Consider the following 27,009-nt stretch of genomic DNA (forward strand, 5'->3'; position numbering starts at 1 on the left):
CCTAAACTAGATAATAACTGTTTAAAAGGGCAATATCCTATAACATTTAAGGGGATAGAAATTTTTGGACTGGCCAATGAACATTTAAAAACTGGTGTCACAGTTTTGCAGTACGATACATAATTTGAAGAGGGGGAGCATAAGGATAAAAATGGGGTAATATATTCAATGACAGTTCCATCTATTGAATTGATGAAACACTAGGTATGGCTTCTTTAAGAGCCTGCCAAAGAGCACAGTGTAATTGGAAATTTTATTCAAATTACAGATATTAGTCCGGTTTAAGCCAAGGGCAGAATCAGACTACACGTCATTATTGTCCAATATGTCTAATTGCTTTTCAAGCAGAATTGAAATTAAAGCATCGCTTGAGGCAATGTAAGCGTCATTTTTACCATTCTGTTGAGACGATTTCGGGTCACAAAGCCATCTTGTGATCAAACAATTTTTAAAATTCACCCTTGCAGAGCGATAAAGTTGCTTCAGATATCGATGCCAAACTCAAAGACGTGTAAGATTCAATTAAACTCGAATCGTGAGAACATGAAGCCATTGCAATCTCTTATGCCCATGCACTAAGAGATTTTAGTAATCCCATTCAATTGGTAGAAGCATTTGAGACATTGTGACATTGGGTGGAGAAGATTGTGTGGGCGCGGCCATGGTTGCACTTAAAACTGCCAATAAGTCAATTTCACGGCTGTGCAATATAAATACCCAATGAGTCTATTGCCAGAGGAGGATTTGGCTGTTAGAAATAAGGAAATGTGTTGGGTTTGTACAGAATAACTATACGAAATTCTTTTTAATTCTTACATTTTCTTTGCCAAATTTTTAATGCGGAGATGTTCCTGGTAATTATCCAGAGTTTTCTCCCGCGTATTTTGACTTTCGGAAAATAATTTCCACGGAAGGGGACATTTCTGGAGTGATCGAGAAACCGACTAAAGATTAAAATCTTATTCAAATGAAAGAATACTAACGAGGATTATTCAGGCTGAATCGTCCACAAGCAATTTTATAGGGAGGGGAGGAATTCTCAGCGAGAATGGAAATTTGACGGGGGGATGTCCTTTACATTTGAGGAAATTTCCACGGGGAAGTTTTTCGTGAGGGGGAGGGGTATATTTCATCGATAGTGAGACAGATTTACCTGCATTATTTGAAAAACGAACAGAAATTAATGCATATATGAAGAGTCGTCCCTCCTCAATGCCTTGCTCGTTATGCTAAAGTTTGACTGTGTCAAAATTTTTTACTGAGCGTCTACTACAACACGGGGCCAGTTTAATTTGAATAGGAAGCTTTATTTAAAATCGCAAACAGCTTTAGCGCAAAGAGCAAGGTATTGAAGAGGAGGCAACCCTTTATACACGGAATAAATCTGCCAAAATTAATATTCAAATTTTGTTTTAATTTTTCATGTACGATAAGCCAAATTCGAACCTGCATCAGTTGAGAAACGTTCAGAAATTAAAAAACAAAAACAAACTTTTTAAAGCTTAAAAAAACTGAAACTACTCCGTATATGAAAGGAGCTATTCACTCTTTAATGTCTCGCTCTTTACGCTAAAATTTTTATTTTTTAAAAAGATAGAGATTTAACAAAGAGTTGAACTTTAGCATAAAGAATGAGACGTTGAGGAGGGGATAGCCCCTTTCGTATACAGAATAATTTCTGCTCATTTTAAGCTTTAATATAGCTCCTTACTTTCAATAAAAAAAACTTGTTTTTTCTGTTTATTACCTAGAAGGAATTACTTTACTGAATAAGCCAAAAGGCTCTCAAGATTTTACTTATGCCTACAGAGTTAAGTAAATTCAAAATATTTGCAGGTGATTATATAGGAGAGTATGGTAAGGTGAGCACTCCCTAGTGAACTTCGTCTATGCAACAGAAATTAAATAGAAAAAATGAGTATTTCATAGTCTTCCCAAGTCCAATATCTACTACCACCGCGATTGTGCCTCAGCCCGATCCCTCTTATAGGATCAGATATAAGCTTATGCTATACGAAAGAGTTGGCTTATTTTTTAGATTCTGTACTATTTTTTTTTGCGGATTTTTCGCAAACAATTGTTCAAAAGCTAAATTATAACTGCACTATATTTTATTCCTTTCCCATATATTTTTTTTACCATTCCAGGCTACATATTTTTATATATTCACATAATAAATTCTATTATATCATTATATATTATGTATTGCTATTTATTTTTATACCATTTCGGGGAGGGGAAAGTGTGCCACAGTTTAAAAACTAGTTAAAGAAGCATTTTCTTGCGGGCGGTTGGTGACTTTGGGGCTGAATGACGAGAGAGGACAATTTAAGTAATTTTTATCTTTCTTCTGTCAATAATGTATATATATATATATATATATATATATATATATATATATATATATATATATATATATACATATATATATATACATATATATATATATATAAATATATATATATACATATATATATATATATATATATATATAATATATATATATATATATATATATATGTATATATATATATATATATATATATATATAAATATATATATATATATATATATATATATATATATATATATATATATATATATATATATATATATATATATATATATATATATATATATATATATATATATATATATATCATATATAAATATGTAAACACTACAGTTGTTAACAGACCCTTTTTTGTACTCTAAAATGCTCTCAGTTAATTATTAGTGGAGGTGTGGGGGTGATAGTTCCTATCAAACAGCGGATAACTTGTGCGTTTTAACTTTTAATGTTGTTGTTTACTTTTATTATCTTGTTTAATTTATTATCTTATTGTGTTGCGAGAGCAACACTTTGGTTTTGTCGTGTTTTTTTCCCAGCACCCCGATCTCAGGTTATTCCTTGAAAGTGGTAAGGGTCTAACCTCTGCGGTTTTTATGGAAAGTGTAGACCTTAGGCCGGATTGATGTATATGGCTTTGCATTTTGGAAAGCTTCGTAGAACTCTTGCCTGGGGCCGAAAATCTGTTGTTTCCACCCATTTGTGTTCGTGATTTCAGCCGAGTTTATCATTCGATTTTTATGGCACTTGGTATTAACCAAGTGACATATAGCAATCGCAAATTCTGTCGGTCGGTCTGTCGGTCCCGGTTTTGCTACTTTAGGCACTTCCAGGTAAGCTGGGACGATGAAATTTGGCAGTGGTATCAAAGACCGGGCCAGTCTAAATTAGAAATAGTCTTTTTCCTGATTTGATCATCCGGGGGGAGGGGGGGCCCGTTAATTCGTAAAAATAGAAAAAATGAAGTATTTTTAACTTACGAAAGGCTGATCAGATCTTAATGAAATTTGATGTTTGGAAGGATATCGTGTCTCAGAGCTGTTATTTTAAATCCCGACCGGATCTGGTGACACTGGGGGGAGGGGTGGGAGGGGGAAACCTAAAATCTTGGAAAACACTTAGAGTGGAGGGATTGGGATGAAACTTGGTGGGAAAAATAAACACAACACCTAGATACATGATTGACATAACCTGAACGAATCCGCTCTCTTTTGGGTAGTTGGGAGGGGGGGGGGTAATTCTGAAAAATTAAAAAATTGAGGTATTTTTAACTTACGAATGGGTGATCGGATCTCAATGAAATTTGATATTTAGAAGGATATCGTGTCTCAAAGCTCTTATTTTAAATCCCGACCGAATCTGTTGACATTGGGGGTAGTTTGTGAGGAACCTAAAATCAGGGAAAACGCTTAGATTGGAGGGATAGGGATGAAACTTCGTGGGAAAAATAAGCATAAGTCTTAGATACGTGATTTACATAATTGGAACGGATCCGCTCTATTGGAGGGGGGGGGTAATTCTAAAAAAATTAGAAAAAATTACGTATTTTTAATTTACGAAGGAGTTATCGGATCTTCATGAAACTTCATATTTAGAAGGACCTCGTAACTAAGATCTCTTATTTTAAAACCCGACCGGAGCTGGTGACATTGGGGGGGGGGGGGTTGGGAGGGGGAAACCTAAAATCTTGGAAAACACTTAGAGTGGAGGGATCGGGATGAAACTTGGTGGGAAAAATAAGCACAAATCCTAAATACATGATTGACATAACCTGAACGGATCCGCTCTCTTTGGGGTAGTTGGGGGGGGGGGGGTTAATTCTGAAAAATTAGAAAAAATGAGGTATTTTCAACTCACGAACGGGTGATCGGATCTCAATGAAATTTGATAGTTAGAAGGATATCGTGTCTCAAAGAACTATTTTTAAATCCCGACCGGATCTGGTGACATTGGGGGAGTTTGGGGGGGAACCTAAAATCATGGAAAACACTTAGACTGGAGGGATCGGGATGAAACTTGGTGGGAAAAATAAGCAGAAGTCTTAGATACGTGATTCACATAATTGGAGCGGATCCGATCTATTGGGGGAGGGAGGTTAATTCTGAAAAATTAGAAAAAATGACTTATTTTTAACTTATGAAGGAGTGATTGGATCTTCATGAAACTTCATATTTAGAAGGACCTCGTAGCTCAGATCTCTTATTTTAAATCTCAACCGGATCCAGCGTCATTGGGGGCGGGCAGTTGGGGGGGACTGGAAATCTTATAAGATACTTAAAGCGGAGAGATCAGGATGAAACTGGCTGGGAAGAATAAAAACCTGTCTAAGATACGTGACTGACATAACCGGACCGGATCTGCTCTCTTTGGTGGAGTTGGGGGGGGGTAATTTGGAAAAATGAGGTATTTGTAACTTACGAAAGGGTGACCAGATCTTAATGAAATTTGTTATTAGGAGAATCTTGTGCTTTAAAGCTCAAATTTTAAATTCCGACCAGATCCTGTAACATTGGGGGGAGTTGGAGGGGGAAACCGGAATTCTTGGAAAACGTGAAAATTGGGTTATTTTTATCTTACGAATAGGTGATCGGATCTTAATGAAATTTTATATTTAGAAGGAATTCATGTCTCAGAGCTCTTATTTCAAATTCCGACCAGATCTTTTGACATTGGGGGGAGTTGGAGGGGGAAATCTTGGAAAACACTTGGAGTGGAGGAATCAAGATGAAGCTTGGTGATTAGAATAGGCAAATATCCTTGATACGTGATTGACGTAACCGTACTGGATTCACTCTCTTTGGGGGAGTTGGGGGGAGGGGTTCAGTGATTTGGCGAGTTTGGCGCTTCCGGACGTGCTAGGACGATGAAAATTGGTAGGCGTGTCAAGGAGCTGCACAAATTGACTTGATAAAGTCGTTTTCCCAGATTCGACCATCTGGGGGGCTAAAGGGAGAGGAAAAATTAGAAAAAATTAGGTATTTATAACTTACGAGTGGGTGATCGGATCTTAATGAATTTTGATATTTAGAAGGACATCGTGACTCAGAGCTCTTATTTTAAATCCTGACCGACATTAAGCCTCTGATTTTCCTTTTAAATCTATCTATTGATTCTTAGAATTTTGTTAGAGCTCATACCATATGAGCTCTTGCCTCTTAGCCCTTCTTGCCTCGTCACTAGTGCCATATAAAGCTCTTAGCTCTTGTTCACACTTGGGATTGCGGTAGAGAAATGGTGTCAGATGTGCCTCTTAAATTTTAAGAGTTCTCTTATTGCTAAAGAAATTAGAGTTTATCCTCTGCTCCTTTGTAAGTGATGACGTTAGAAACTTAGCCTACGGCAAAAAGTCAACTTTTGAACTATGACAGATAGATTTTTTATTTGACGGCAGTCGATAGCTTTTGAAGAGCTGATTAAAGTGTATGCTATCCATTTTTAGTAGAAAGATTTCTTCATGAGATATACCGGTTTGAAAGTTTAAAGGGGTTGAACTTCAGTAGTAAGGTACACACTGAAACCAAAAATAGGCCGATGCCAATTATCAGACATATACGGGAGTTTTAAGCAACAGTCGTCTGCTAGGTCATAATCATCTTCGGCAATTCGAGGTTCGCAACTTTTACTAGTTGGTGTACCTATTATTTGTTTCCTATGTATTTGATAGTAAGACCAATTTAGTTCCAGGTGTAATATATGTAGGGGACTTGTAAGTAATAATTGGCTGTTACGCTAAATCATCTTCAGTGATGAGGGGTTTGCGACTTTTACTAGTGGCATTGAGGGGTCTGCAACTTTTGCGAGTTGGTGTACATAGTATTTATTTTAAGATCCTTACAGATTAACAACTTAGCGTTTAATCAAAGCGAGGAAACAAAACTAAAGTGTTGCTCACGCAACACTTTCTTTGGCGAAGCCGAAAAAAGCGTGCCGCAACACCTCACGTTGCCCATGCAACGTAGATCTAGTTTTTTTCTCTTTCCTCTCATAAACGGTTGATTCAAATTTCGCAATACAGAAAATTTGAAAACCAAAAATAACGAAATCAGCAAGCATTTTATGTACCATAAAGTTATTTCTGAAACCACCAGAGGGTACTAGCAGACTGTTCCTATGGTTGGTGGTGTCTGAGGAAAAATTAATTGCAGTCTCATTAAAATTAGAAATCCTCCAGCCTTGACACCCCCAGTTGTGGCACCCTGAGTAGCTGAGTAGCCCCTCTGAGAACAGCTTTCAATGCTAAAGTTCAATTTAGATAACTTCGAAGACCACACTGCCTTTCCATGACGAAAGTAAAACAGTTCAAAATAGGGATGATACCTTTTTATTGACAGTGAATAGATATAAAATTATTTAACTGGATATTTCGAACACATATACAATGTTCATCATCAGCAGTAAAACTCTGCTGATGATGAACACTGTATATGTGTTCGAAATATCCAGTTAAATAATTTTATATCTATTCACTGTCAATAAAAAGGTATCATCCCTATTGTGAACTGTTTTACTAAAGTTCAATTACAATGGCTTTGGTATCTATATTTAAAAGAACATTAAATGCGGAATCATATGGTACTTTTCTTCCTTTTTTCTATTTTATTCTGGTTGCATAAGGAGAAAGAACTTCTACTTATCCCTCATTACCGAAGATGATTATGAGCTAACAGCTGACTTTTACTTAAAACTCCCCTATATGTCTCAGAATTGGTAGCGGCCTATTTTTGGTTTCAGTTTTTACCTTACTACTGACCAAAAACCATCCTTTTCGGCCCCAGGCAAGAGTTCTACGAAGCTTTCCAAAATACAAAGTCATATTCATCAATTCGGCCTAAGATCCACACTTCCCGTAAAAACTGCAGAGGTTAGACCCTTACTTCTTTTTAGGAATAAGCTGAAATCGGGGTGCTAGGAACAAAAAAATAAAAATAAAAACACGACAAAACCAAAGTGTTGCTCTCGCAACACACGTAAGGAATTGCCATATACGAATATATAAGCTGCGAATATTTTGATTAATATAATTACCATATTAGCTGCGAATATTTTGAATGAACTTATCTTTTTAGTTATAAATAACATATCTGGAGCAATTTAGCCTATTCCATGAAGCCATCTCCTCTATACGTCCCATCTTCTGCTTTCATGTGCATGACCTGCTCATTCAGAGCTTAATAAGGCACAAATGGCTAAACTTATAGTTGGAGATAGTTCGTCTCTGAAAAGCCTTGTTTCATTCTATCTGAAACTTGTGCACTATTGGAAAATAATATGATTTAGTAATAAATTAAACAATATTAATTAAATAAAATATTATAAAGAACTTGAAGAGGATAGTCAAAACAAAATCTATGTCTATTTACCTAACTTGTGCCTATGCCTGCTTATTGAAAGCATCAGAAGACTCAAATAGCTAAACCTATAACCAAATTTAGTATTTCTGTGAAAAGCCACGTTTTCATTCGTTTTGGATCCTGTCCGTTATTAAAAACTATGAAGTGTTAGAAGTGAAAAACAAGAATGTTTATTTACAAAATAAATCAGAATTTCATGATCCTTCTGTTTAAGATTTGGTATTTTGGGTCCTGTTTTTAAAAACTGCCACTCATGAGAATGCGCATTGACAGTGGGCATGCGTACTGGTCCAAAATAACAAGATTTATGTGTTCCACCTTTTGCTCCTTTATTCATAGTTAAACGTTTTTGCTTACATTAGATGCATATGTTGACATATCGGGCTGAGGGGCTTTGGATACGTGCTCAGTTCATATGCCCGAATCCTAACAAAAAATTACATATAAGCAAAAACATGAAAAGAATGAATATGGTTTTGATTTTGTTTCTGTTGTATTTTTAATTTTAGCTTTGAAGATATATTTTGGATATTTTGGCAAAAATTAGGCTAACAACGCTCTTTTAAAAATGCACTTTCTCGTTGAACTTCTGTACCTGTTATTCCCTGACTTGGCTTCAACCACTCTGTGGCCATAAGGTGAATAGTTCTAATATTTAGATAGTACTTAAAAAGGACGAAGAAGACAAGCAGCTCATCTCACCAAACAAAAATTGAATATATAAACTATTTAGGAAAAAGTTTTCGGCTCTTTCTTAGTGAAAACCTTTTTTGGAAATCTATTTTTGATATAAATTTTTTTTTTGGAATTTTATCCATTTTTGAAGCCATCTCGCTGAGAATACGATGACTCCACGCGCACTTCCTACTGAACTTGTAAAGTGATTAGATTTTTTAAACATAACTAAAGGTCATAATCTCAACAATCGTTCTGAACTTTTCTTTTAGTCAGTGATTTATCACAGATTTGATGAATCTTTAAATCTGTATTTTTGACTTCGATTCCAAATAAATTATCTGAAAGAGGAAATATGTTATCAGGGCTGCCACTCCTAGTGATTTATCACTATTTTTAGTGATTTTTTAAGTTGCTTAAACCAAAAAATCGCTAAATCAGCTCATAAATCACTAGATTATTGAATAAAATCACTAAATTAAGCAACAAATCACCATTATCTAGTATTTTTTTCTCGCCGGTAGACAAACACGTTTGTCATTTATTTTGTTTCACAACGACAAGACAACATCGATAAGGTGTTCAGGTAGGGGTTGTATTACGTCACTGTTTTTTTTTTTTTTTCAGATTAATCATTGGCTATGAGTTACGTATATTTCCCAATTACATGAGGTAAGATACATCTATGGATTTACCTTTACAGTTCTTCCATCAATGGACTTTTCTTCTTGTTCAACGCCAAGTTTGAATGAGGCATGATGGGATTTCAAGCCAGAAGTGATGATATGGTAAGTGTCGCCTTCAACTTTGTACTCAACGTCTGGAGACCAAGCCTTGGCGGCGGTACGAGTGGCAAAATCAACTCCTAAAATATTTAATAGTTGGAATCATGCCAGTTCTCTTAATTATATAAATAAAGGCACAAAGTGGGTCTGCTGCCCCTCCAACAGAAGCCCCACTGCAAGTTTTGATTTACTTTTTGGGGCAATTTGTCTAAATATATCGTAACTTAATTTACACGTCACTTTGGTTCGAAAAGGAAACGAAGTGTTACTTTCCTATTGTTCCATGGCAAAGGGTGTCATTTTAGCTGGCTTTAATCTTGACACACTTTCGTATGCTGCTTATAATATTATTTATTTTTTACTTAATTTCCTTAACCCTAAACTACCTGACTTTATAAAAGTTACCCTAATTTACAGTCGGATAATTTGCCCCCAACCACGTATTGCATTTCCACCCGAAAGGTGGATGCGTAACGCGATGGGTGGATGCGTAACCAATGGGTGGATGCGTAAACGTGAAGGGTGGATGCGTAATCGATCGGTACATGCGCAAAGTACACCGTTCGTCGACTTGGAAATTTTGTTGTTGTTGAGAGTAGGGCTACCGCTACTGCTGCTACTAAGAGCTCACTGGAGTAATAAGCCACCTGAGGCCAACATTTTAGCCATTGATAGCTGCACAGGCTAGTCTTTCACCCCAATTTAATTTGAGCTGCACTTTTTGCAACCATTCTATGAAGTTTCAACTTCCTTTAAATACTTTCTTATTGTCTCTTTCGGCAGCTTAGTGTTTGATACACAGTCAGTCAATCGAGTACCTCGAGTTATCCTCAGACAATTGCTCTTTAAAACATTCGGCAAGTCGAAGTTTCTTTTGATTTGCCTAAGGCTTTCGAAGTACAAATATTTTCAAACTTGTTTCTGCTATACTTGACCATAGGCAAGGCTGAGCCTTTCAATATCCTAATCTTAGTTCACAGGTATGTTTTTCTATTCTTCCAAGCTTGTTTCAACTGCGCCATGGCTATTCTACTTTTTATAATTTCGCTGCATCCAACTTCTTTAGCAATAATTTACCTAGTTAAGTGAAAATATCCACTTGATCAATTTTCTTGCCATCAAATATCACCTCTTCAGCGCCACTCAATCCTATCCTTAACGATTTAATCTTCTTAACATTAAATTTTGAATCTATTATTGCAACTTTAACTTGCAAAACCTCTAAAAATTTATTTATTTTGTTAATATTTTCATCTAAGTTTCATAAATCTTTTACTTTCCCACTTGAAAGTGTCGTCTCCCATTGTCTTTGCTCTGAAATAATCTATATATATATATATATATATATATATATATATATATATATATATATATATATATATATAGGAATAGAGCTCAACCTTGGTTAACTCCCACTTTAATTCGAAACCAGCTACTAACCTAATTTCCTACCTTTACCACAGCAAGCCCTTCATCGCATCTCTGCCCTTATTTATTCTTAGTCCAATCTACCTCGTCTTTTTAACACTAATTAAATAAGAAACAGTTTTTTCAACTGAAAGTAAGGAGCAACATTAAATTTTAAAAAGAACAGAAATTGTTACGCATCTGAGAGACTGCCCCCTCGTTAACATGTCCTCTTCACTCAAAAGTTTTTCGGTACATTAAAAAAGTTACTTATAATTTTAATTAAACAATCCTTGCGTTTCATGAGTCGTTTGTTAAAGAATTGGGACAAGAATTATACTTTAGCGTAAAGAGCGACGTGTTGAGGAGATAGCAACGTATGTGAGGAGGGTCTCCCCCTCCTCAATACCTCGCTTTTTACGCTAAATTTCAACTTTTTGTCTCATGTCTTTGAGAACGACTTCTGAAACACGTTTGTTGTTTAATTATAATAAAAAAACTTTTTAAAAAAATTTTCGTGTAAGGAGCTAGGGGTTCAGGAGGGGGTAACCCCCTCATATACGTTATAATATCGGTTCGTTTTAAGCTTTAATGTTGATCCTTACTTTCAGTTGGAATAACCAGTTTTTTATTTAATTTCCCATCTTTTTAAAATAATGACCATCTTCACCGTCTTCAACTTATCTGGCTTCATCTTCACCGATAAATTTGCTCCCCAAGCAAATATCCGTTGTAAAATTCAATCTGGGGAAGATTTACCCCGGATAATTACCCTCAACATCTCCACGCGTAAAATTCAGTCGGTAAAGAGAAAGCAAGAAATATAAAGAAATTTTCGTATAGGAATTCTGGCAAATTCCCCCAGTATAAAATATCCTCTGAAAAGTCCATCCCCTGGAAACTTCTCTCTCAATGGAAAATTGTCCCTGTGAAAAATTCGTGAAATTGCGTGAAAATTCGTGAAAATTCATTCTTCCCTCCCCACCCTAGAAATGTCTGCATACTTCCTAATAAATACTATTTGTAAACCGTTTCCAAATTTTGTAACTGAAAGACCCTTCCCAAGGGGCTGTGATGGGTCAATTTTTCTCCAAAGACATAGCTATTGGGCCTTTCCCTATGTTGAACAAAATAGCTATCTCAACATTTTGATCAGACAATTTTGGGAAAAAAGTGGGATGGGAGGGGGCCTAACTGCGCTCCAGTTTTTGATCACTTATAAAGGGCACTAAAACTTTTTTGTTAAAACGAGCCCTATGCCAATTTTATTCCCACTGGCTCGATACAATCACCCCTGGGGAAAAAAAAACAAACAAAAAAACACGCATCCGTGATCTTTTTCCTGACAAAAATACCAAGTTCCACATTTTTGTAGATATGAGATTAAAATCTAAGGTAGGGTTCTCTGGTACGCTGTATCTGATTGTGAGTTTTTTTTTTAGTAAAATTCTATGATTGTAACGGGTTTTTTCCCTTTTTTTCGAAAACCAAGCAAATTTTCTCAGGCTCGTAACCTTTGATGAGTAAGATTAAAGTAATGAAATTTATCTGCAACTTATATTTAAAATCAGCATAAAAATTTGATTATTTTGAATATATATATATGTATATATATATATATATATATATATATATATATATATATATATATATATATATATATATATATATATATATATATATATATATTGATATTAAAACTCTGCTTTCTAGAGTTTTCGTTACTGTTCAGCCGGATCGCTCCTTATTTATAGTTCTTTGCTGCGAAATGTTTGATATTTTTCAAAATTATCCTTGATTTCTTAACTCTCAAAACTTCGAAAATTCATTCATTTTGCAAACTTATTAAAGTTTGCAAAATTCACGTATTAAAACCCAAATTATCTAATAAATATCCTTTCTTTAAACACGAATAAGACTCCAGAAGAAAGATCACGGATAAGTATTTATTTATTTTTTTTTTTTTTTTCAGTGGTGATTGCATCGAACAAATAGTCATAGAACGTCGAAAAAGGGCTCATTCAAAGAGGAATTAAACAGTCTAGTGCCCTTTTCACTCAGCCAAAAAGACTGGAGGGCATCTATCCCCCTATCCACTACTATTTTTTCCTAAAAGTGGCCCAGTCGAAATTTTGAAGTAGCTATCTCGTTCAGCATAATTAAAAAATCCAGGGGATAACCTGATCTCCACAAACCTCTGAGCAAAGGTCTGTAAGTCATAAAATTTGCCCATTGCCTACTTGCTGCTTTCCCCAAGGGGAATTTTCAGCTAGAATGGAATTACCCGAGGGAAGTTTTAGGTAGGGGGGTATCTTATGTGAAAAAAAGTTTACGTGGAGGGTTTTCTGGTTTGGGGAAGGAATTTTTCATGGAAGGAAAGCCAGATTTCCCGGCATTATTTAAAAACGACCAAAAAAAAAACATTTTTCAACTGAAGGTATGGAGCAACATAAAAACTTAAATCGAACAGAAATTTTTACGTATGTGAAACAGTTTTTTGTCTCAATCCTTTGAGTAAGAAGCAACATCAAAACTTAAAACGAACAGATTTTATTACGCACCTGAAACAACTTTTTGTCTCAATTCTTTGAGACTGACTCTTGAAACACAAGGGTCGTTTAATTAAACTAATACACTTTTTCAAAAATTCTAAAATCTTTAGCGTAGAGCGAGAGATTGGGAGGGGGCAACCCCCTTATGTGCGTAATATTTTGGTTCATTTTAATTGTTTATGCAGCTCCTTATTTTCAGTTAATAAAGCTTGTTTTTTCTTCAATTATCAAATAAAAGCCATAAAGAACCGAATTAAAAAATTCCAGTAAAAATACGATTTTGACCCCGCATTTGAGCAACATAAATAATTTTGGCACCAAAACGTTCAGAGAATTTTTTTATTCACGCTGCAAAATCGGCTGCACAGAAACACCCCTTTTTTCAGCAAAATTTCAGCAGAAATTTCAATAAAAAAGGGATAAGGGGGGGGGGATTGCAAATTTGAATTTCTGCTATAAGTTTGTTTCTTTTCTTAGCATATTTTGAACTGAAAGTCTGTTTCTTATCATTTATGGCCTGAGGAGATCGAGAATGATATCAGAACTGAATAAGAACTTCAATTATTAAATAAAAGCCATAAAGAACAGAATTAAAAAGCTCCAGTAAAAATACGACTTTGACCCCGCATTTGAGCAACAGAAATAATTTTGGCACCAAAATGTTCAGAAATTTTTTTATTCACGCTGCAAAATCGGCTGCACAGAAACACCCCTTTTTTCAGCAAAATTTCAGCAGAAATTTCAATAAAAAGGGATAAGGGGGGGGGGATTGCAAATTTGAATTTCTGCTATAAGTTTGTTTCTTTTCTTAGCATATTTTGAACTGAAAGTCAGTTTCTTATCATTTATGGCCTGAGGAGATCGAGAATGATATCACAACTAAATAATTTCATCCCTTAGTACCCTATTTCCACCCTAAAAGAGGTAAAAGAGGGATGAAAAATTAGAATCTTAATGTGTGCTGTATTTTAAGGAGTATTTGCAGCAACATAAATCTTTTGGCACCAAAATGTTCAGAGAAATTTGTTATTCACGCCGCAAAATCGGTTGCACAGAAATACCCTGCTTTTTCACTTAGTTTCTTTATTATTCCAAGATGCTGGGATATATTCAGCTCTACTGCTTGAACGTGATGCAGGAATGACAAATTCTCATCAAATTGGACTCCCAGGTATTTCGCAAAACGCCTTTCTTGGCAACTGTTCAAAACCTCTGTATGTTTCAATACCACATATCTCCGGATGGACACTTCCGATCCAGTAAAAATTAAAACGTAAGATTTATCACCGTTAAGTATAAGTCGTATAGAATCCATCCAGAGATACGTCTCTTTGAGAACAATATATCTACACTAGTTACTTTACTCGTGGTGGAAAAGGGCAGGGAAGACTCGGGGGTCATCAAGCTGAGAACCCTTTACGAAACTTTTGAAAGAGTATTCGCTTTTTCGCGGCCAGAATGCAGCATCGCCCCTTTGAAATGAAGCGATGGAAATGCACAAGGCTTAGATGGTGGCAGAGCTTCTTCGACAAGCCCCTACCCCCAATTTCTATGAGTACTTTTAATTTTTATTTCAAACTTGAACTTGTAATCAGCCCTAGCTTGGCGCGTGATTTTTAAACACTTGTTCTGACATCTAATGAAAGCATCCTAATCCTCGTCTGAACTCCTTTTCTTTTGAGCCGTGTTTTTCTAACATCATGTTGTCTCTCTACTACCAGTATTGAACCACAGTCTTCCTCAAGAAGAGACTAGTATTGTTTTTGATGGGACAAAATATTCAATATCCTTTATGATTGCCTTTTCATAGAGTGGCGCTGCTTTACTTGGGTCTTGCTTTGTATACTTACGTCTTGGCTTGGTCGATAAGCAGTTTTGCAATCCATCCTTGTATACGAGGTGATACAACCTTATTTTTCACTTTAGCTTGGTACTAGAAGTATTTTAAGATTTCCTCGAGCTGCAACCGCCAAATGACCGCTTGCAAAAGAACAGTTCTGAACATAAAAGGAATCCTAAATGTCAATCAGGAAAAATTCAAACTGGTATGATCCATGGGATACGACATAAGTGTTGAATTCAATAATCTGGTAAAGATAATAATCAAGACTTTGATCTTGTAGAGTAACATTAGCCATAAGGCTTTTCTGGCATTGACTATGATTGACATCAACGTCAGCTTGGATAATACTCCTCGACTTTAATAATTTTCTCTTCACAAATTCTTAGCACTCTTTCAAGTGTTCAAATATTTTAATCTCTGCTGTGTTATATATTTTACCAATAGCAACTCCATCCTAACCAAAGGCAGACCTTCTTTAATTTTTTTTATTCAGCCTTCTCAAAGTTTAGCCAGGAATCCTAACCTCACTGTGAATGACAACAAAGTTAGGATTGTCTCGGAAACACAAATGACTGAATAAGAGACCTCATTTCTGTCCTTTGGTGAAATTGATCCCACTTGGATCGGACACAACACATATTGCAGTGGTTTACTGCCAACAGATATATAAGAATAATAACGGTTATATAGCCGAAACAGAAGATAAGGGAAATTCTAGTGTATTCCTCGGTTGGGAACGGTCCCAAAAGACTTTATATCCATCCTCACCGTTGGACGAGTTTCCTCAGCTTACGTTGTACCTACGTCTATTTATGTATATATACCCTCCCACCCCTATGCAAACTCAAATATTGAATTGGGTATCCTTGGTGGTAAATGGAGCAAATATTATACAAGACTAAAGAAGGGGGAAAATATTTTTGCTTTATCAGTTTGGATGAGCCCGCTTTTACGACCAACCTTTTTTGTGAATTGGCAGCAGAAAAATAGAAAAGTGATGCGCGAGGGGTTCATTATTCTTTACCAAGGGACTGCCAAAATATAGACCTTGAGAGGCTAAAAGACTTTACCTACCTAGTTCTTTCATATAATCATCCATGCCTTCTGTCTTGACATGCTTGTATTTTCCGCTCCAGTTAACCATTTTGGAAGTCCGTGGAAGAGGTTTCTAATCCAAGGAAATATGTTGAATGGACTGAATCCCTTTTAAAACCTAGTTATATATTAAAGACTTTATCTATCTCTTACTGTTTTTCATCGGACAAAATCCAAGAAGTTCTAAATATAGATGATGTGCAAATATTGTCCAATATTTTTTTTATGCCAAAGTCCAACAGATAACCTAAGCACCAAAAAAAATTGGCCACCTTGTTGGGAAATTCGGTTGGCGTTATATTTTTGATGATATTTCAGAATTAAGGATCTGTGCTGTATGGGGATAACTTACGAAAAACTCTAATTTGAATACTCTTTGATTGTACTTACATTTCCTATTTAATAGTTTCAAACTGTTCGTGGTAATGAACTGTAAGCAAGAGGTGACTCGGCTCAATAGTAAGCGAAAGTCTAGAAGACAGAATTTTGATATTAATAGATATATAAAAAGAATTGGCTTATTATGTTCATTCCAAATACATAGATTCGTCAATTATAGTATTCTCCATCAAATACTATGATCCTGAGAAAATTTAATTGATTTTCAAAAGGAGGGGATAACATCCTTTAAAAGTCAAGGAGTCTTAATGAAAATTACAGCATCAGATTCAGAGATTAGAGAACCCAACTGTAAAAGTTTCAAGCTTCTATAAACAAAAATATGAAATTTAATGTTTTTGTCGGAAGAAAGATTTCGGATCCGTGTTTATCTACTTTTTTTGACAGGGGTGATTGTATCAAACTAATGGCCCTAAGAGATCGGGAGATAGTGTGTTCAAGCAAAAATTAAGTTATATTGCCCTGTTGGACTAGTATTAATTTAAGGGCCAACTAGCCCCCTCCCACGCCCCTTTTCCCTAAATTCATCTGTTAAAATTTTAGAGATACCGGGTATTTTGTCTAGTATAATTGAAAGATCCGAAAACTATGTATCTAGGGGTAACACGCCCCTGTATAAGACGCGGGTATAGTGCAGTAAGTTACAAAATTTGTCTCATTGTTGGTGGATAGTATTTGTAATTGAAAAGTGAACATCATACATTTTTGAGGGGGGGGGGGGAATTTTTGCTTGGGGTGAGTTTTCATGGTATAATTTGTCGTGGGAATGAAAATTTCTGGGGGTAAAATTTTCAGGAAGTTTAACACTATGGAGGGCGTTGAAAGAATTCCTATATGAAATTCTTTTTATTCTTCTAACTTTCGCTTTGTCAACTCAATTTTGCATGTGAAGATGTTCAGGGGGAATTGACCAGGAGAAATTTTCCGCGGGGTTTGGATTTCCAGGAAAAATTTCAACGGAAATTTTACTCAAAAACTCATACGCACTCAAAACTACACAAACTTCAGAAATATAGTGTCTTAAAAATATATAATCAGAGGTTTGTTCTCTATTTTTTTGTAATGATCTCAATATTGCCCGTATATATAAATATTTGACAATTTCTTCCGCATTACTTTACTGATTTTCCTGACAATCGAAATAAGAAATCTAAATCCCTGTTTATAAATATCTTTAAAGTACCTAGGACATCAAAAACTGAATGTTTAATGCTCGTTAGTTTTTTTCATACCTGAATACCAAAATTCCTGAAGATTTTTTGGTTCTTTTTGGTTGAACCTAAATTTTGCTGGTTTTGCCTATCTAATTATATATGTAATTAATTTGTTAAATAATAACATAATTAAACATTAACTATAATAACTAATTTCTTAAACTAATCTTAAATTAATTAATATATAAATTAAAATTTTGTTAACTGACTTTTAATTTAGGTTATTGAATTTAGGGTCTACATAGTATCTTTGGATTTAACTCGACACCCCTGCAACGCTCACCGAAAGTATCAACTTAATACCTTTAGCTGATCCTGACATATTGCAGACATGCCCTTTTGACACTTTAAATGCATGTACTGTCTAATATGTTTCCTCAACATACCACTCGACATTCTGCGAAAGTCTTAACTTAATGTTCTTAGTCGTTCCTAAGATATTGCAGACGTGTAATCATGACAACCTGGACGCATACATAGAGTCTTTTGATTTAGTTTAATATCAGCTCTACACTCCTTGAAAATTTAAAATTAATGCCTTTAGCCACTGCAGATTGATCATATGGCATCCAGGTCGGGCATAATGTCTTTGGGTTTAGTTGAATGTCCTCATCAAAATTCCCTAACACTTTCAACTTAATGCCCGTAGCCGAAATATTAAGAATGAGCCCTTTTGACATCTTGAATGCCCATTGCCTCTTTTGATTTGGCTAAAAATCTCCCATAAGATTATCTAAAAGCTTCAGCCTAATACCCTTAGCCCAGTGCTTCCACTTCTCAGTTTTGATTCTTCCTATTTTCCGATCGACTTTCCATAGATTCCTTGTGTTAAGTCTTTTTGTTAATTTTTCCCTATTTTTCTCTCTAGTAGTAAAAAGATATTTTACACCAGATTTCCACAGAATGTATATAAAAAGTACTGCACAGTATCAAATTGGTAACTTTTAATTCAGATAATAATAACATAAATTTCTTTTAAACTAAAAAGAGTATATAAAAAAAAAGTTCAAATAAGGGTAATTTCCAGGACTTCATCACACGTAGCGTTTGCGCTCATCTTGAAGCTAGCAACAGCTTGAGGTATCTTGCTTTTGGTATGCCTTTAAAGGGAACAGGGGGTCAATGGGCATAAGACAAGGTTAAGAGAGGGGGGAACGTTACCCTCTAGTGTTTTTTAACTTTTAAAGAGCGCAATAGACCTTCAATTTCTTACTATACTAGCCCCTTGGAAGCAGTGCTGGGTTTTAATGGGCACAGAGGGGCCACTTGCCCCGGTCACAAAAAATAAGAACGCAAAATTTCAAATAAATAATCTAACGGCTATTTTTTAATTTTTGAAGTTCATTTTTTTCATAAAGTATGGGGACCAATTGGCAGTAAGTATGCACACATTAATTTTAACATTTTCATTTTTTTTGTGTCTTCATCTCCATTCTTCGATACTAAAAGTGAGCAGTAATAAAAATAAAATATTGCTATGGTTTAAATCATTTTCAGTTGTCCCAAAACATCTAAGAGATGAAGAAAATAATTCAATAGCAACGTATTTCCTTTAAAAAAAATCTGTAGATAAGTTTGAATTAATAGCGTAATACGGAGATGAAAGGGTTTTCGCAAACGTGCAAACGTAAGAGTTGCCTATCAAATATTTTTAGCGATTGCAGTGTTGTAACTGACGAGACGTCGCTTACCTTAGATTATTCAAAGCCAGGAATGACGTATAGGATATTTACGAAACACTGCCAGACAGCACGAAGCAGAACTATACCTTTAGCGTCGTCCCGCTGAGGTGGAAGAGATATCTCCCCTCTACTAAGATCCTGTTCACACAGCCATTGCGGGGTGTGTCTTGGATGACGTCTTTTGTGCCTCCCTTGGGGGCACCACTGATAAAATATGCAGCGGTGTCAATCCTCTGGCATACGAAGGACGTGGCCAAGGTAAGTCTATCTCCTACATTTTAAAGGCAAGTAACTAATAGATTTTCATGAAACAGACAACTTTTCTCCGTGAGACATGGTCATAGGTGTTGCTTTACGACTGTGAATAATAAACTACAGTTGTTGCCAAACTTTACCCGATCTAAGTCACATTGCATCCATTTTGAAGGACTAAAGATCGGTTTTTATTTTGATTCCACCTCAAAATCACGAGGACGACTTCCCAGATCACATATGCAGTGACTTATGTTCGTTTTGAGTTTAAGTCGAACGTCAGTTTTATTTTTGGTATATTATAAGTTAGTTATTGTTTTCGTTTTTTATTAAGTTGTTAATTTTTTTAACTCAACTACATCTGGATTTTTGCAGAGAAGCAGTCACGTTGAACCTTGTCAGAAGCAGAATCACACTAGAATTGCCATTCTATATTATTAGATGTATAAATTTGGCTGACAGCCTCCTCAAGATTTCCTTTGTCATTTATTCCTTGATTTATTTTTGGTTTCGTTTTTTATTAAGTCTAACTTCTTTTTTTTAACTTTAATATATATCTTTTGATGTCTGTTTTTTAAACTACAATTTGATTTCAAGAGAGACATCATCCCATTTCATATTTCTGGTAAGTTCTGTTCGTTTCGGGGTTGAGTTGAACATCAATTTATTTTTGGTACATATTAAGTTTTTTATTTGTGTCATTTGCTTTTATTAAGTCTAATATATATTTTTTTAATTTTAGTTCATCGCTCATAATAACTTCTGGTATTTTTTTTCTCTTCACTCTTTACCTACACTCATTACATATCTTCATTTCGATTATTACACATCAATTAAATTACATATTACATTACATATCTTCACTCTTTACCTTATCTTAGACCTTAGTGCCTCCTGTGCCACTAGAGGCACCCAGGATATCCAGAAAGAGCCACTAATCATCCTCCATATATGCTGCTGCCAAGACGTCTTCCCCTTTGAATTTAACTGTCGAATTGGTAAACTTCAGGTCCCGCTTGAATTTAAGACGAAGTGTATTTTTTGGCTTTTCTCTTCTTTGGGTTCCCTCCGGTTGCCACTCGAATACCGTTCTGGGGATTCTATCTTCCGCCATGGCGGATAACCTGTCCACAGTAGCGCTATCTTTGTTGGCATATGATACCTGTTCGCAGGGGCTTATGCATGAAATAATCGGCAATCAAAATTTCCAGTTCACTCGAAACACTGGTCGTAGGTACGCTAATATGAATTAGAGCAATATAGGGCAGTTCTAGAATCTTTTGGAGTCCAGAGAATAAGTCGGTCTCCAATCTGAAAATGTTATTTTTTTGTCTCTCATTGACTTCTTGTGAGGACTGCTGCTTGCCAGGTTCTCTTAAAGAAACACTTTTGAAAAACCGCAGTGCTATGGTACAATTTTGGTATTGCAGTTTTTATATATAAAAAAAAAGGCGAAAACTTCCTGTGTACAAAATATGGCCACCCTTTTTTCCTTAACGGTTGTTTTCTTCCATTTTCCTGTTCCTTTTCCAAAAATGCCCTATTAGGTTTATATAGTCTTTCCTTGAACTTCCCTGACATGCACGCTAGTTATCAGAGACATTTCAGTAATAAATAATTATCGTCATTAATGTATGCTGACACTTCAAAATCAAGTAGAGCCCATAGTTGTTTTGAGAGGGGGCATTCTCCCTTTCCTTCAGTCTATGCTTTGCCCCATCCTGATTCTTCGAAGCCCTTTTATACAAAAGTGGGGAATTAGAAAAACGCGCAGGAAAAAAAAAACACTTCTTACTGCCAATTCAAATTAATTTTTTTTGTTGCTTCATGGCTTAAAATATCCTTTTAATATTAATTATTTCCTGGCAAATATATTTTAATGACAAATCAAAGGAAAATTGAATTGTTTGAGAGTAGTTCACATATGTTGACGGCACTTTCTGTCAGAAAATGCTGTTCTAGGCATCCATTGATTCATTCTACTTAACTCATTTCTTGATTTAGCTCATTTATTTGGCATATCAAACAGTTCGTGGTAAGGAACTGTAGTAAGGAGCGACCCGGCTCAATAGTAAACGAAACTCTAAAAAACGGAATTTTGATGCTAAAAGATACATCAAAAGAATGGAATTTTCGTGTTGATTCTAAATATATAAGTTCCATCAAATTTAATCTTTGTCATCAAAAGTTACGAGCCTGAGAAAATTTGCCTTATTTTGGAAAATAGGGGGAAACACACCCTAAAAGTCAAAGAATCTTAACAAAAATTACACCATCGCATTCAGCGTATCAGAGAACCCTAAAATAATGTGGAATTTCGTATTTTTTGCCAGAAGACAGATCACGGGTGCGTGTTTATTTGTTGTTGTTTTTTTCCCAGGGGTCATCGTATCGACCAAGTGGTCCTAGAATCTCGCAAGAGGGCTCATTCTAACGGAAATGAAAAGTTCTATTGCCCTTTTTAAGTGACCGAAAAAATTGGAGGGCACATAAGCCCCCTCCCATGCTCATTTTTTTCCCGAAGTCAACGAATCCAAATTTTGAGATAGCCATTTCGTTCCACATAGTCGAAAACCATATTAACTATGTCTTTGGAATGACTCACTCCCCCATAGTCCCTGGGGGAGGGATTGCAAGTTACAAACTTTGACCAGTGTTTATATACAGTAATGGTTATTGGGAAGTGTACAGACGTTTTCAGGGGGATTTTTTTTGGTTTGGGTTGGAGTTGAGGGGAGGGGGCTATGTGGGAGTATCTTCTCTTGGAGGAATATGTCATGGGGGAAGAGAAATTCAATGAAAAGGGTGCGGGATTTTCTAGCATTACTATAAAAAAAATGAAAAAATAAACACGAAAAAGTTTTTTTCAACTGAAAGTAAGGAGTAGCATTAAAACTTAAAACGAACAGAGATTATTACGCATATAGAGGGCTCTAAAAATACTTTAGCATAAAGAGCGAGGTATTTAGGAGGAGATAAATACCTTGCTCTTTATGCTAAAGTATTTTTAGTAATTTCAACTATTTATTCTACTGCCTTTCTGATTCAGGGGTCATTCTTAAAAAAATGGGACAAAACTTAAGATTTAGCCAAAATCAAAAATGTATTAATTCAAAAACGTTCAGAAATTAAATAAAAAAACTAGTTTTTTAAACTGAAAGTAAGGAAGGATATTAAAACTTAAAACGAACAGAAATACTCCGTATATGAAATGGGTTGTCCCCTCCGCAATCCCTCGCTCTTTACGCTAAAGTTTGACTCTTTGCCACAATTCTACTTTTTAAAAAAATTAAAAACTGTTAATTAGTTTATTTAATTAGTAAAATGAAGCTTCTCAAATTCCTCATTCCCAAGTAGGTTAGGCGTTATGCTGCATAGTTCATTATTTATATATTCGCTTCTCAGGTTTTCAAAGGAATGTAAATATAAGGACACATGTACTTTTTAATAATTTATTTCGAAAATGTTGGTCGCTCTGCGGCACAAAATGCGTTATAAGTTTAATATCAAGTAAGATATTATATGATATAATTAATATCATATAAGTTTAAATCGTTATAAGTTTTAATGTAGCTTATTATTTTCAGCTATTTTTTTTAATTCAATTTCTGATTGTGTTTCAAATAATGCAGGTAAATCTGGCTCATCCTCCTTAAAAAAAGTCCCTCTTTTGACGGGAAACTCTTCCGTGGAAAGTTCCTCCTGCATAAAATACACTCTGTCCCCTAAAACTACTATCGGACAATCCCATGCTTGCTGAAATCCCCCCACCCACCTGCAAAATTTTCTGCTGGAGATTCAGTATGAAAAAATCCCTTTTCCATGGAAATTATATCATGGAAATCAAAGCTCGCTGAAGATTCCCCCTGGGCAATTCTCCCAGAACACCTTTACATACAAAATTGAGTAGGAAAAGAGAAAGTAAGACAATTGAAAGAATTTTGAAGAAGAAATCTGTCAAATTCCCCCGTGTAAATTTTCTCAAAGAAGGTTCATCCCTGAAAATTTCCCGCCACATGGAAAATTTTCCCCATTACATCTTTACACTTCAAAATAAAATACTATTCGTAAGCCAACGCCAAATTTTATAGCGATTTTGAGGGAATATAGGAATGGGGAGGCTAGTTACCCTCCAATCTGTTCGGCAACTCCAATCTTTTTTGACACAAGATCAATTAATTCTTCTGTCAGATGAGTCCTCTTCAGGTGTTTCATTGGTTCGACCATTGGCACGAAATGATCAAACCTTGGAAAAAAAATAATAACAAGAATAAAAAATAAATACAAACGCATCAGGGAGCCTTCGTCTGACAAAAAATGCATAGTTCCTCGTTTATGCAGATAGAAGCTTGAAATCTCAAGAGTAGGGTTCTCTAATACGTTAAATCCGATGATGTGATTTTGATTAAGATTCTATGTCCTTTTGGGGGTTGTTCCCTCGTTTTTCAAAAATCAGGCAAACTTCCTCAGGATTGTTGCCCTTTATTGGTATCACTAAGACTAATAAACGTTAAATATTTAGATTGATATGTGAGTTTGATGTTGTTAACAGTCACCAGTGGATCCAGGGATCTGGGGGGACCCCGGCTACCCAAGATTTTTTCTAGTGCTCTTTCCTGTTTTTTTTCTTTATTCACTCTTTTTTAGAATAAATTTGTCAATTTGGTCAATTTTTGGCACCTTTTTCACATTGACCCCCCTTAAAGATTTTGCTCTAGATCCTTTCTTGTTAACAGCTCAAACTTCTGTTCTAAGAGTACGAATGGGCCTGTTTTTGTGTTCTATTCCCAAAGGAGGAGCCTTCAGAAACTCTGGATATGCCTCATTTTCAAATGTGTAAATTTAAGAATAATGGACTCCCCTAGCTCGGGATTCTTATAAATTTGCAATACCTTGATTATACAAATTGATAATGAAAGAAAAAAAAATCCCGCCTCTTTATAATACAAAGGCGTAGCCACGCTTCTTTACATTCTCAAATTATAATTTAAAACACTATCTTGTAAGTCTGTAATTATCAAATATCTCTTTTAAGTAGTAAAATCAGGAACAGAAGAAAAACCGGTGTAAAAATTCAGAAACAGGACAATACAGACATTATAAAACTGAAACAGAATAGAATAGGCAAAAAAACCAGGTCATCTGTTTCTATTCTCTTTCTGTCTTTTGTATGAACAGGACAGAAACAGGTACTTTGAAAACAGAACAAAAACACAAAACAGAAACAGGGCTTTCCTCAATGTAGAGTTTTCTCAATAAAACATTATATATGAGAAACGGGCAAATTGCGTAGCTTACAGCCCTTTCCCCGAAGCATGTGGGGGTGGATAGCCCAAAAGACACAGTTACAAGACTTTTAAACTATGCTGAAAAAATAAGTATCTCAAAATTTTGATTGGATGGGTTTGGTGAACTGATTGGCTTGAGAGGTGGGTGGTTATCCTCCAGTCGCTTTTGACTCTTAAAAAGGATACTGGAAAAGGAGCTAGAACTTCCAATTGCCCATGAAATAAGTTTGTGTGACCAGTCCCTCTGAAAAAACCCTCCAATAAGTTAAAAAGAGGCAACTTGCATAAGTTGCAGCCCTTGATCCAGGGATTGAGAGGATTTGACAACCCCTGGGTCATAGTTATTTGACTTTCGGCCTCCATGAACAAAATGGCTATCTCAATATTTTGATCAGCTGCATTCGGAGAAATACCGTTATGGGTGCAGGGCTGGTTACCCTCCGATCACTTTCAACTCTTAAAAAGGATAATAGAACTTTATATTTTTATTCGAACGAGCCCCCTCCAATGTTCACATGACCATCCGTTCCGTAAAAACCTTATATGTTAGCAATCAGCTTATACCGTTGGTCCGAGGGGTGGAGCGAACTATCAAACCCGGAACCATTATTATTTGACCTTTGGAGTATTTTGAAGATGAGAATTATCTTAAAATATTGATTGGAAACATTTGGGAGAAAAGGGCAAAGGGGGCTGGTTGCCCCTGTAGTACTTGTTACTTTTTATTTTTAAAAAGTAACAAGTACTTTTGATTTTAAATTGAATGAGCCTCCTCCAAAGTTGATACAGCCACCCTTCAATAAAACTTTATCTCTTAATAATGGGCAACTTATATAACTTAAATCTCTTGCTCTGGGGCCTGTGGTTTTTTTTTCAGACGAGGAAGCATAATTATTCGACTTTTGGACTATCTTGAACAAAATCGCTATCTCAAAATTTTGATCAGATGCATTTGGAAAAAGAGGGCGTAGGGGGTTTTGGTGCTAGTTGTACTCCGATCACTTTTGGCTCTTAAAAAGTACTCTAGAACATCTAATTTCGAATCAAATGAGCTCCCTGCGAAGTTTATTCCACTACCTATTCCATAAAAACCTTCTGTGCCCATGGAACATGTCTGACAACCCCTTGCTTGAAGCCTCTGAGGTGTTTTGTCAACCTTGGAGGCATTCTCATATAATTTTAGGCTATTTTGAACTACATGTCTATCTCAAAAATTTGATCAGATTTATTTGGAGAAAAGGGGAGGGGTAGTCACGTATTCGGGAAAAATTGGACTTTAAGGTAGTTGCTTCCTGATCCCCTTTGACTCTGAAAAAGGGTACTAGAAATACCGATTTCCAGTCGAATGATCCTCCTCCTAAGTTTATACGACTACCTTTTCCATAAAAGCCTTGTATGTAAAAAATTAGCAACTACCATAACTTATAACCCTTGCCCTGAGGGCTCTTGAGGGCTTAACATGCCCAAAGATATAATTGCTGGACTTTCCAACTATGTTGGAAATTTCCAAAATTTTGATTAGATTTTTCTGGGCAAATTATAGGGATGGGGAGGGCAAGGTTGTCCTAAAATCACTTTTGACTCTCAAAAATGACACTAGAACTTTAATTTTCCAACCGAATAAGCTCATTCCAACTAAATTCACTTTTGACTCTCAAAAATGGCATTAGAACTTTAATTTTCCAACCGAATGAGCTACTTCCAAAGTTTTTACGACAGTCCCTACTATGCTTTTTTACCAAGTGCCTTGCTAAAAAAATAATAACAATAACAATGATTTTGAATTTTGCCCTCTTCGCTCTTTACTAGAGTTAGGTGATCGAATGAGCTCCTTTCGAAGTGCTATTTTGCTGCCTATGATTAAAGGTAAGACATGCCCACATGCCTCAATAGCGAACACTTTATGTATACAATGGGAAAATGCAACTTTTACTATATATAAAGTTATGGAGCTATGTATCATGGGCTCTTGCCACGAGGGCTGTGGGTGGCAGATATTGCCAAAGAGATAGATACTGGACTTTTGTACTATGCTGAACAAAATGGCACCCTCAAAATTTCGATTAAACCTGTTTTGGGAGATGATGGTTTAGGGGGAGGGGACTGGTTGCCCTTC

At 35.6% G+C, this 27,009-nt stretch overlaps 1 protein-coding gene across 2 annotated transcripts in view; it reads right to left on the reverse strand.

Annotated features, from left to right (window-relative positions):
• The window catches only part of LOC136030276 (fatty acid-binding protein-like), a 47,122-nt gene that overhangs the window by 9,085 nt on the left and 11,028 nt on the right, over nucleotides 1-27,009 (reverse strand). Inside the window, exons 1-2 of one of the 2 annotated variants that reach the window (XM_065709135.1) lie at nucleotides 16,038-16,192; nucleotides 9,072-9,241 (exon numbers count right to left, since the gene is read on the reverse strand). In XM_065709135.1, the coding sequence (XP_065565207.1) occupies nucleotides 9,072-9,241; nucleotides 16,038-16,107 (240 nt within the window). In that variant the 5' untranslated portion in view covers nucleotides 16,108-16,192. Of the gene's footprint in view, nucleotides 1-9,071; nucleotides 9,242-16,037; nucleotides 16,193-27,009 lie in introns of those variants that run through there. The other variant, XM_065709136.1, reaches the window with a different exon arrangement.

The sequence above is a fragment of the Artemia franciscana genome, chromosome 8 (genome assembly GCF_032884065.1).
Source record: "Artemia franciscana chromosome 8, ASM3288406v1, whole genome shotgun sequence".
NCBI classification, from domain to species: domain Eukaryota; kingdom Metazoa; phylum Arthropoda; class Branchiopoda; order Anostraca; family Artemiidae; genus Artemia; species Artemia franciscana.